This window comes from Stomoxys calcitrans, chromosome 2 (assembly GCF_963082655.1).
Source record: "Stomoxys calcitrans chromosome 2, idStoCalc2.1, whole genome shotgun sequence".
NCBI lineage: Eukaryota > Metazoa > Arthropoda > Insecta > Diptera > Muscidae > Stomoxys > Stomoxys calcitrans.
This window is the reverse complement of record NC_081553.1, coordinates 238,269,557-238,282,831: the sequence shown is the minus strand read 5'-3', so window position 1 is coordinate 238,282,831 and position 13,275 is coordinate 238,269,557. Positions and strand designations below refer to the sequence as shown.

The 13,275-nt window shown below is 37.7% G+C and overlaps 1 protein-coding gene across 1 annotated transcript; it reads left to right on the top strand.

The window, feature by feature from the left end:
• Positions 1 to 1,071: 1,071 nt before the first annotated feature.
• Positions 1,072 to 12,026, top strand: LOC106088043 (uncharacterized). The gene is made up of 9 exons (XM_013253338.2): positions 1,072 to 1,263; positions 1,388 to 1,922; positions 1,976 to 3,838; positions 3,902 to 3,952; positions 4,148 to 4,691; positions 10,629 to 11,351; positions 11,414 to 11,556; positions 11,620 to 11,710; positions 11,783 to 12,026. The coding sequence occupies exons 1-9, from the start codon at positions 1,253 to 1,255 to the stop codon at positions 11,845 to 11,847; spliced, it is 4,026 nt and encodes a 1,341-aa protein (XP_013108792.2). The 5' UTR covers positions 1,072 to 1,252; the 3' UTR covers positions 11,848 to 12,026.
• Positions 12,027 to 13,275: the final 1,249 nt, after the last annotated feature.

Here is a 13,275-nt window from a genome sequence, read left to right as displayed (position 1 = left end):
CATATTCATTTACAGGTGGTGGCATGAGTCCCACAACAAAATATTGAGTGCAAAATCAGTGATTAATGCAACTCTGATTTTTTGTATATTACTAGTTCGCGCCATTTTTCTTTGTTTGTGTATGGCATGGTTCTTAACTATATACACACACACACAACCAAAACTCGTTGACAGATAGTGCACTTCGCGAGAAAAAATTCTATTCAGCTGTTTACGGTACACTCCCTGGTAATTATATCATGGTTGCAGCCAAGACATTTATGTCTCCACTGGAAAATAGATGTGTAGATCACAAGTTAGCGACGAGCATCAATTTATGATTTTGGCCTATTTTTAATAATTTTTGGCTAATAAAGCACATATGTATGTACTTCATTTAGCATAAAGCGCTTAAAACAAACATATTTGTTCGTAATTGTTAGGTTAGGTTAGGTAAGAGTGTCCTTTACAGCCTCACTTCGACAATTTTAAGTTCATTGTGATACCACAGTAGCGACAGACCAAGGCTTCTGGTGGGAATCGAACCCACGACCCCTGCACTGGTAATCCAGAGAAATTTTCATTTGTGCTGCGTATCTCAAAACGATGTTATCGTAAAGTAGAGTATTCTGTTCAGCTTTCGAAATTGTTGCGAAAAACTTAAACAAAATATCATAGTTTTTTTAAGTATAATTACATAAAAGTTTTTGTAATAACTCAATTTTACATTCATATTACACTAGGATTAATTGTTTTTGAACCATTAGCGTAAAAAATGCATATATTTATTTCACATGTTTTTAGCTTATATGGTTTTTTATAAGGAGTTTGACAGTGAAAAGCCGAATGGAATACCAACCCTAATGGTATAGCGAAAATTTAGTTTGGGATAAGTCAATGCATATCTTATGGCGACGGAAACTTCGCCAAAGGTGCATACTGCTCTTATATGCGGGTTTGATATTCATTCACATGAATTGATAACCTAAATCGAAACTCAGACCAAGTTATCAATGTCAAATGAATGCAGTCGACGACGTCGTTAGGGGGAGTGAGAGAGAGTATTTGAGTCTTGTTGTCCCTGTTGCTCATACCCCTTCGCATCATCATTATCGTCTTTGATAATATTAATTCTTAATTGTTTATTTTTCCCTGCTCTGTAGTAGCATATAAACAAACTTCAAAAGACTTCATTTTATGTTAATACTTAAATAATTACTACCGTAAGTGGACTTAATATTCTGGGGAACCGAAATTGAGGAAAAGCTAATGCATGGCCGTCAAGTAAGTGGCTTTAGTCTGTTTACAATAAGACAATTAGCATTGTGACATAGTATGTCCGTCCCTCAATTTGGCGGCGTCAGTTTAATGCATCATCTTAATTTATGAATTCTATGAAACGGTTTAGGTCTAGAGTGAGTGATAAATTGGAACTGTCAGAGTTTTTCGATAATGAAGACAGCGATGGGTACCGCTTGGCTGAATTTCTACAGAAACGGCGTGGGCGTGTACCGCGTCAAAATTATCTTTTTATGAACTGTGAGCCCCTTCGATTAAGTTTGGACGTACAGTTTGAGAAGGCTCCTCAGAAGCAAAATATAAATACAGCAGAGAGCGGAAAAACTCCGGCACCATTACAAGATGAACAAAATGAAAATTTGGGCCCTACTAATTGCAGTGCAGAAATCGATGCTCGACAGAGGCATTCTCCCACGGCAAACGCGAGGGAAGGGGATAGCGCAGATCGTGCGAGTCCTTCGTCGCCATTAAATCAACTTAAGAAGATAAGCCCCCGAAGATTGGGCGTGGTACGCAGAAGCGGAGGAATTTCTCCAGGAGATAGACTGCGACGGTACAGTTTCAAATGTGCATCGAGACTTAGTGCCGGCCACCGTAGGACTTTGTTGCATGAGTTTGACAGTACTGTTTCGGACTCGGCGTTCGTAAGTTACCGTAAACCTGTACTGATTTGGTTCTAATCATATCTTCTTTTCAGAACCCCAATGTTTGCAGCACCCCATTGTCGCAGGAAGCTAAGGTTACAGGAGAGACGAATGGAGATGAAAATATTGTTGCTAGCCCAACTCCAGACAAAGAAAATTCCACACAAAATGAAAAAACGTGTTGCAGTCGGATTGAAACATTCGATAAATGCGTCCACAGCAAAGATGAAAACTTGAGAGAGATGCTGGAGGCTACACAAAAAATGTTGGAGGCTACACAGCAAATGTCAAAGGACAATTTACCATGTAGTCCCGCAAGGTCAAAGACTTCTTCAGCAAGAAGAACATATACTATAGAGAAAGGTGATAAACCGGGCCAAGTCATTTTAACACCAGAGTCCTTGGGTGTATCAAATAGAAAAAGACTTACTCGAGACAAGTCGTTGGATGGCATTAGTTTAGCTGCTGGATCTTCACGGGCTTTAAGAAGACCGGCAATTTTATCAAAACTTGGTAATGTGTCAATGGATATAAGCAAATGCAGCAGACTGCATTCGACTCGACAAAATTCTGTTTTTTATGACTTACAAAATGAAAATGACAGTGCAATGGACATCACTTTGACAGGAACCAACAACCATAGTGCCGAAATCAGGAGCCAGTCATTGTCGCCCCACAGGAATTGGGCACAAGCAAAACGTCAGACAAACACCAGTGTAATGAACATTACTCTTGGGGCCAATAATGCTTTAAGTCCAGATCATGTTCGTAGCGTTTCATTTCAAAATGAAAAACTGCCCTCAAGGAATCAGTCCCAGATTACAATACGGCTGGAAAATCCGCAAATGCAAAATACAGAAACCAATAAAACCCTGGCACATAATGTATCCGGAAATCTTACGATTGAGACCTGTCGTACTTTGAATAATTCCAGGCGGTCCGAACCTCCAACTATGTTGTGTGGAGAAATTCCCGTCACACAATATGATGATGAAATATTTGTTCCAGAAACCCAAGATGTTAATGCCACCTCAGATAAAATCATCTCCATACAGGGGGGGAAAAGTGTTGTAGTTATACCAGTCAATCAAACGTTTCACAACGCTTCGTCTGCTGAGGCGAATAACAGTTCTAAGCTAACAAATAACACTAAAGAAATTTGCACTGCTTCCAGGCCGGCAGTGGCGGTAAGTGGGGGAGCAGGAAACGTTCAACCGAGTAAAGGCTATTCTGATGAAGCGGATAATCTCAAACTTACTGACATACTAACAGACGATGAGGAGCCCTCGGCCAGCGCAGCCACCATTAGATCCACGGGAAATAACACCCAATCTCCCTTAAATCTTGCCGCTTACTCCCACAGGGGGCGCACCAAACGTCTTCGAAAAAGGTCTCTGTCCCGACGTCGGTTGGACATGGACCGCTCACAAGCCTTGACTACCGAGACGGAAATAGAGGAGATGGCTCCTCTAGCTTTGAATGACCAAACGGCGAAACGAAAACGCGTTTTAAGAAAAAATCAATTACCTTTGAACAAGCCACCAGGTATTCCCTTGAATGGCGAGAAGTTTGCCCTCGAATTGGCTCGTATGAGCAACTATGAAATCATAGATTTGCGAAAACGCAACTCCATGGGTCGTGTCTTCGCTGTAAATGGTCGTAAGTCCTTGCGGTCCAAGGAGCAAGCCATCAAGAAACAGATGCAGCTAAGTGACGAAATTGAACAAGAGTTGTTAAGAAGAAACACCGAGCCCACACGGAGCGACGATGACATGCAAACATCGGATGCTACTAACAATGTCGGTATTGAGTTGTACCCCCCCGTGCCAGATGAATTTCGAGACGCCTTACCAATACCTATGGGAAACCTGTCCGATTCTTTAGCCCATGAAAAGTCCAGCGATCGAGTATCATTTGTAAGTAGTTTTTGTTGAATAAAACAGCAGAAAAGTGGGAAATAAAAAATTTTTATATTGCAGAGAACTAGGAAATCAGGACAAAAGAAAAAAGATAGGAGTACGAAACAAATAGTAAGTCAAGTGAAGTCAAAAAATATTAAACCACTATTTTCGAACTACTGTAATTAGCTATTACCTCTTCTTTATGTTAATTTAAACAAATTGGACAATTGATGTTTTGATTCGTCATTAATCATCAAAACTGAAGGGCGGAAAAAATGTTTGTTGGCCATTTAATGCATATAAAATTCTTTCCACTATTTACAGCCAGAAACATTACAACATTATCTGGAGGTATCGCAAAAATACAGACAGAAGAAAACGGATAGTCTTTCGGGAAAGAAATCAAAACCACGTCCACTATATTCTCGCGGTCTATCTGATACAGAGGACAATGCATTTGACAACACTCAGGGAAGGTCGGACAAATCAGATAAATCACATTTACCTATACCTTATGTGCCCTCTCCTCCGAAGTCGACTAGTTTTATGTCACCTGAAATAGTTCCACCCCCCTCTCCTTTTGTGGCAAGTCAAAGTGTCGGCCAACAGCTCAGAAACTCCGAAGTCGATTCCGATTCAGGAATTGATACAAATGCTATTAATGGGGGAATTAATGCTTCAGTTGCCAATGCTGTACCCAGTGAATCTGGCGTAACTATAGACGATGGATTTAAGAAGCCTTTGCAACCAGCACCAAAAAATAGAGGGCGAAAAAGAAATGATGCAACTAAGTCGAATGTGGCTTCAAGAAGCGAAGAGGGATCTAATGCTGAATCATCAGAAACAACAGATGGTGCAAACAGCAGTGGTAAGTACATACAAGTTGGTAATATCGGTTTCCATCCCAAAAAATATGATTAAAAATTCTATTTGATTGAATTTAATTCGAGACCTAAAAATCTCAAATAATATTTGTTGCAAGTGCTAATGGAAAAACTTTTTAATCAAAAAAGTTATTGTATTATAAGTTTCCAGATCTAGAAACTCAGCAATTAGTGGAGGTGAGTCCAGAGTGATCTGATTGTAAGTCTAGTAGGACTGGCCCTCAATTTTAGCGCAATGAAAAGGTAGCGTCACTTCCTATTGTTGTAGTTGAGATGAAAATCCTCTGGTTTCCGATGGGAGGTTAACTTATTCATATGTCGTTTTTGTTGTAGCCACATTTTCGTGTGAAGATTGCGGTTCTCGTCAAGATCCCAGTTAGGTGAGCAAGCTCGTTCCGGTCCAAAGGACCGATCGCCGCGGGAACGGGGTGGCCATTGGTTATTTAAAGAAGCCAATAACCCGCATTGTCATATCGATCATCATAGGCACTCAATTTTGTGCAAGAGCTGGTGCCTCCCAGCTTCTCACTGAGACTCTCCGCTCGATATTCAGATGCTATCAGGCAGTGTTCTCAGTAAGTTAGGTAAGGTTAGGTTTAAAAGAGGGTGCGGATATTAATCCTCCTCATGCCACTATGGACATACACTTAAGCCAGTAGTAGGCTTGTTATGCGCTCTAACTACTAAAAAGTGACCTCGAAAGAGAAAATCTAAGTTAGAAATTCCCTGCTATCTACAAATCCTTTCTATTTATCGCTCTCTTCCATTTGGATTTCTTTTATATTCTTTATTTTTAATGGCTGGGGAGCCAAATATTAGGTAAATATAATAAAGTACCTCATTATGTTAAGAAATGAATTTAATTATCTGTTATACTCAGGTTACTGAAATGTTTGTATTTTATGGGCCTTATTGGCTTTATATTACATATTTGGTTAATAAATGAAATGAAATGAAATGAAATTGTTTTCTACACCACGCCCCTAAGTTGGTTCATGTCTGCCATTGCGTCCCCACCTAAGTATCAGTGTTTGTTAGCCGCGAAAGCCGGGCAATGCCATTGGAAATACTCCAACGTTTCATCATCTTCGCTACATGCCCTACACATGACAAGGCAAACCAAAAGACAAAAAACGGGCAAAATTGCAAATTCCAAAATTGAACATTCCACTAAGGAACAGGGGCAAACTTCTCACATATCAATGAGTGCAGTGCGATTCAAGTTTAAGCTCAATGATAAGGGGCCTCCTTTTTATAGCCGAGTTCGAACGGCGAGCCGCAGTGCGACACCTCTGTGGAGAGAAGTTTTACATGTCATAGTACCTCACAAATGTCGCCAGCATTAGGAGGGGAAAACCACCGCTGAAAATTTTTTCTGATGGTCTTGCCAGGATTCGAACCCAGGCGTTCAGCGTCATAGGCGGACATGCTAACCTCTGCGCTACGGGCAAGTGTTTCAAATCTAGAAGATAGTTGGAAAAAAGATTGTCCATTGTGGAAGAAATCTGAAAAGAGAAAGCCAGACCGAATGATGAAACCAAATGCTTTTATGAGTGATGGAAAACGCGCTATCAATTCATCAATTCTGATGTAAAATGGATAGTGGATTCTAGTGCATCTGAGCACTGGAGATAGAACCACTTGAAATGTTATTGGTGAGAAAGTTCAAACCTTAAAGAAAATTTGACAAAAACTCTGACAAGAGCCATGGATAAAGGATAAAAAATAGGATCAAACAAAGTATGCAAATTTATTAGGGATAGCCGCATAGAGGCATTGGCTTATCGCAGGCGTAATCTATTTGAGTTAAATGTCAAGGTAGTACGGAATAAATGCACCAATTTTGCATTCAACTCTAATATTACTGGAGAAGTTATTTATGCGGATTGTTTATTGGTGGCATAAGAAAGAACCAAAGAGCTTGTTGATGAGTTGACAATAACTTTTGAAACACACACAAAAATGCAGAAGCCATGTCGAAATTTCGCAAGAGCAGGGATGCAGCTCTAATGTAAGAAAACACGTTGACATTTTATAAGCACAGAGTCCAGAGAGTCAGTCTTATCAAAATTAGGAACACACCAAGCAGTTTAAAGTATGGAAAACGTGGAAGATATTAACAGAAACAGGTCCACAGAGTACAATTTGGTTTGAACATTTTCGCAAATAATTTAATATAAGAGTGCAATTGCAATGGATCAACGCCCAAAGAAAATTTGCGCCCAGTAAAGTCAATTTCAGATAATTATATTGACCGTTACAAAGCTGGATTGATAGGAAGAGGTGTGACCGAGCAGTGTGCTATAGATATAGATGAAAACCTTTGTCCAGTAGTTAAGTATGATTCAATCTTCATGATGTTAGATGTAACAGTGGCTAAAGAATTGTCAGTTTAATAATTTCAAAAGTACCATTTTATATGCGATAAATAAATAATGGTGTTGTCGAACTCAAATATGGAACATCTGACTTTATTTTACATACATATATTTAAAATAGAATATATCATGCTTTAATATTTCTCTGTGTTCGGAAATACTTTTCTTTTTTCTTTCTTTTAAATACACCAATGAAGTCAATGCTTTTAACTGCTATACCAATTTTAACAGGAGTCCTTAGTCTTCGAATTTCATAAAAACAGGTATCATTGTTAGCCATATGGTCACTTGTTCCAGAGTCTATAATCCAATTCATGGAAATACAAGATTTATGACAATTTCCAGCGTTTGCCACAAAACAAATTTGGGCCTGCAAAATTACCATTTTTTGAATGTCCATCTTTTTGTCATCGTTCTTTCCTTTTAATTTGTCCATCTCGAGTTTAAAAGAATTGTTTTTATGACCAATTTTTCCGCAATAATGACATTTAATTTTTAATGTGGTTTTCATTGCAATATTTTCTTCCGAAGTAAAGTCATTTTCTATGCACGGCCGTTTTCTCTTCTGTATAGCTATATCTAAAAATAAACCGATCTGAACCATATACGACACGGAAGTCACTGTGTCAAATTTCAGCGAAATCGGATTATAAATGCGCCTTTTATGGGCGCAAGACTTTAAAACGAGATATCGTTCTATGTGCAACTATATTAAAATCTGGACCGATTTGTGCCAAGTTGCAAAAAAATGTAGAAGACCCTAACACAAGTCACCGTCCCAAATTTCGGAGAAATCGGACAATAAATACGCCAAAACCTTAAATCGAGAGACCGGTCTATATGGTTGCTATATCCAAATCTGGACCGATCTGTGCCATATTGCAGAAGTATGCCGAGAGGCCTAACACAACTCACTGCCCCAAATTTCAGCAAAATCGGATAATAAATGTGGCTTTTATGGTCTAAAAATTAATTATAAAAAGCAAATTGTCAATATGACTCAATAAAATCTATGGCAATAAAATACAGCAACAGTTAGAATTCCACAGGCGCGGAACCCGATTATGGTAAGATCTTTCAAGAATAGTACTATTGTAACGTTCAATAAGTATGTGGGAGTTTCTGCTACAAGTTAGAAAGTTGATAGTGTTAAACAAATAACAGGGCTGTCCATTTTTAATAATGCAAAAGAGATAATATAGACACCTAACGTTTATGTAATGCTCGAATGAGCATCCGAGAAATTCAATGGTAAAACGTTGGTAATCGCTGCGGCAGTGATTACCATACCACGTAACGTAAAATTCTATGATAACAGGAATTTGCTCCTGAATAAATTTCTAAGCCATATAAAAAAAGGTGTGGACTTATAAGAGAATGCGCTAAGAAATGTTTAATATGCACTGGAAGAATTAAATTTAAATTATCCAATCTTCTTAGAATAAAATTTATTTTAAAAATAACATGTGAAATATGTGATGTGAATTTCAACTATGAGTCCAAACCAAAATCAAGAAGTGAAACCGAATCGTTTGTGTCAATAGCAGAACTCTGTACTGTCAGCTTATATAAAGGAATATTGCGGTCATTAGAAAATACCAAACATTCAGTTTTCTCGATATTCATGAAGATTCCATTTAAAGTTGCCCACTCACTGACTCGACCAATGTCCTCATTCAATTGGTTAAGGCATACCTCAATGGGTTCGGTGTGGCTAGATGCAAATAGCTGAATATCATCGGCATATATACTCAGCATTGAGTTCTGAATCCATTTATGGATGTCATTAACGTATAACATAAAAAGAAGCGGGACTAATTTTTCCTGCTCCTGAAGATTTCAACTGCCTTACTACAAACTGATGAAAGAATTTATTCAAATTTTCTGTCTCATCACATTTCATGGTAAGCAAATTCTTTCTCAGAAATATTTGGTTTGATAAACTTTTCTTTGCAAAAACACTCGACAAGTATTCCAAATGCGAATTGGCAATTCTTCTGATGGTAATAGATTTCGCTTTCTCGTCTTTCTTCTTTGATTCTTTCTTTTTGGTATCGCTTGTTTCTTGAGATACAAAGTCATCAACATCCTTCTAGATTACAGCCAATATTTCATGTTCATTCAAAACGGTGTCCAAACGGAATATCCAACTATCAAAATTTCGATAAAATAAAGCAAGTAATAACAAAAGAAAGATTTAATTGCTCGAACAGACTGACAATAAAATGGAACAGTATATTTAAAGAATACATACAAAACCCAAAACATACTATAATCAAAATAGGACAAAATCAAGGTATAAATAATACCATTGACCGGCCAATTGTCTTTTTTTTAGTTAACAAGGTTTCTTTGGCAGCCGGCAAGTGGTTGGAGGGCCTTAATGAAGGGCATGTGTAAAGGTTGTCCAACGTGACACATATTTTTTCGCATAGTTAGTGGTCGCAATCGTTACGCCATAAACTCTCATATTTAACTGCTGGAGTACTTTTGCCGACCATGTAGATAAACATGTGTTGGACGATTTGGTTGCGAATATACTATGTATTTAAGATTGTTGCACTTATACTAGCGGCAAGATATTCCATCTATCTCTCGCTACCGTTGTGGATGGGCGGTCTGATTCTAATTAAATGATCAATTTGCAGGAAACGGTATGTAACCAAGCAAGTGGTTCAATTGGGAGGTCTGAAGAACTGTTGCATTTTGTTGGCTATCCTTGCGATATTTATGAAATAAAGATCATCAATGCTTAATGCGAAAGGAAAAGTGAAAGTTAAGCGTAGTGAAACAGAGCCGATTTGGATGTTAAAACTACCCCTGTTAGATCTTTGTTCAAAAATTCTGAGTGCTTCGAATGACTCTTACGTCAATTGAAAATAAATTGAATTTTCTGTTGTTGAATATTATTTGAGGATGGGGGAATGCAAGAAAACACAGCATTAAAAATAAAAGATGTTGAAAGCATCTTTGTTACTCTATTTTAAACCGTTTTAATATTGAAATCACATTGTATAGGCATTACTAGCTTTAGATTGCGAAGCTTTCTAATAAATGAAGAAATTAAAAAAAAAATCCATTAGAAAACTTAGAATTTAAAGTCGATGCTTGTTTGCAATACATATAGCGATTATATATCAGTTTGTGTTTAAAAAACAGCTAAATGTCTTCAATTTTAATTTTTAACTTGGAGTTCCCGTTGTCATTAAGATGTCATTTTCACCCATATCTCACATAGGATTGGGGTTACATTCCAAAAAAAAAAAAAAGAAAAACACGAAAAAATATCCGACCGTTTTAACTATATGAGGTGCTAGAAGCGATTTGATTTTTTTTAAAGTAATCCAGATACAATCTGAGTTGGCCCAATTCAAAAAAAATCCTTACATCAATTAATTCAATATATCATTCTGCCCATTCTTATTTCGGAGTTGGTAGATTTCACTTGATTTGGGCTCTGTTTGCAGACTACCTGCTACTGGGGTCTTGCTCAAAATATTTTTTAATATCCAAAACATTATTTTACTTTTTTTTTGCATATAGATACACTTCGTAGATCGAAGCGTGAGCCAAAAAAGACGCCAGTACCCATGTTTCAGGTCATGTTCCAGCAATTGCTTACCAAAAGCCTTAGAGCAAGTGAGGCAAGGATCACAAAATCGAAAAATAGTTCTGCTGTCAATGGTGGCAAATCAACATCTAGAGGGAGGAAAAAGAAGCCGTTGGAAGCTATTTCGGAAGATAAGGATCTTGGCCATATTGCGAAAGCATCTAAAAAGAAAACTAGAGAAAAAAACAAAAATAAAGGCTCTCAAGAAAGTTCGGACAAGCGAACAACTCAAGATGAGGAGTCTTTGGAATGCAGCCGTATTAAGCTACCAAACCCTCCACCACTTGATCATTTCAACAATATTTTCGATCATCTACGAAATACCAGCATTGAGTTGCCGTCCGACAAGGAAAATAAACAAGACAACAAAGACCAAACAAAGATGAAAAAATTAAAAATCCGCGTGGCCCGCGTAAAGCAAAAAGTAGCCGACAATAGAAATCTGAAACCTGGTCTAACACCGTTGACTTCGCAAAGGACAGAGCCTAAGTCGCCAGCCATGAGTAACATTAGCCAAACACCAATGGCTTCGAGCTCAGTTTCATCAAGTGCCGACACTAATACCTCGAATTTCGAACTATTATCATGGCTCAAGAATATAACCGAAACAGAAAGCGTTCCACGAAAGGATGAAATCTTCAAAGAAATGAGAATATGTAAGTAGACGTGTTTATTGGTGTCAATGGGCGTATAAATCTAATGTTCACCACAATTTTAGCCAGTGCTTCGAGTCTTTGCTTTTGCGAGTTGCAAGGCATCGAGTATGCCTTCTACGATACAGACGAAAAGGCCAGTTTGGGTTATTTAAGATTCAAGCCGAAGCAAATAAAACCCAGGAAAAGGGCAAAGAAATACCATTTAGTAAGTACGCTCGGCATCTAATTCGAAAGCCCCTTTGTAAGCACCAAACTTCTTTTCTTTTAGCATTTCATAACGTTGGTGGGTAATTTCCGAATAACCGCCAACGACAAGGAGAGGCAGGTTGGTCCTGGAGACATGGTAGCCATAGAAAAATGTAAGAAAATCTATCCATGAATGTTTCACTTTCGAGATCAATTTTGTTCATATTAAAATCTTTCCATTTCAGCTGTTTACTACGACATTGAAAATTTATGCGATGATGTCGGTATTCTTATGGTTGTTAAAAAGTAGTACGCTTGCTTGCAAATGTTTGTAGATGTTTTGTGTAAAATATGTTCATTTATTTTTTATTATTCTTTCTTTTTGAACAAATTATATATATATGTATGTGTTTATGGTAAAATTACATGTTTCGCCAAATGTATTGTCTCTCAAGAATGTATCGATGATGAATAAACTCCTTAACTTGATACGATGTATATGTACATTGATTATTAGAAGTGTGTTTTGTTTGGATCAAGAGTAGTTGGTCTTGATACGGGTACACATGTATTTCTATTTCTGGTATCAAATATCTTTGTTTAAGTATCCACTCATGTTGGCACAAATCAGGAGTCCTGAAACTAACGTCATATTCGAAAGGAAACGCTTCTTTAGAATGATAAAAAGAGAAAACAGCTCACAATACAGTTTGATTCAAATTCCATTAAATGCTTCTGATGAAATTCTCCTTCAGATGATAATTTACAACTAGATTAGCAAACAATTTACTAATGTCCCCTCCTACCTTGCGGTGTAGAGTTATAATTGCCTTGATGTTTTCAATTATCAATTTCCGCTTTGCCGCTGCGATTATTTGCCACCGTTCGTTTGTCACAGTCCACTGTCTATGCTCCAAAGAATTTCACAACAACGCTCTTGTTTTCTGCGATTGACGTTTGAACAGTCCGCGTTGATGTTGCTTAATGAGATTATTTTCATGTCGGATGGCTGGTGCAGCATCTCCTTTTACTGATTGTCTCCTTTTACATCCACAGATGATCAAAACAGTAACAGAAATATACCTTTAGATGAATATTAGGAGTATACACCTTAAATAAATAGCTCTTTAAAGAAGTTTTTTTGCGAAACTAGAATAAAAAATAAATTAGTGAAGATCAATGTTCGGATGCTATGCATAAATCCGAACCGATTTCTATGAAATTCAGCAGAAATTTAAATTCATAACAGAGTCATAGAATGCTAATTTCGTGGGGTCGGTGGACAAATCACCGTATTATTGCCATATGAGTTAAAATCGGACAAACATATGCATATATGGCGGCTATATTTAAATGTTAACTGATTTCTACCAATTTATATACATGTAGGTCCTTGATTTACAATTGGAGTATATTAAATATGATACAATAAAATATTACCAAACCGTTCAGTATGAACATAGGACATCAGTAAGCTCTCTCTCTCTCTCCTTCTAGCTCTATCGTTGGCCAAAGCCTTGGTCTGATTCCACGATACATGGGTTAATTTCAACTCTCTTTTCGTACAGGCGTCCCCTCCTTCACTGTCCTAGCGGGTTCCAGTCTAGGACATTTCTCGTTATACATCGCACGGTCGGCGTAGGATATGATCCCAACAAGTCCATTTTCTCTTCCAGATTTCTACATCGACATGGGAAGTGGTTGTTCTTATTTGCAATTCCTCATTTGAAATACGGTT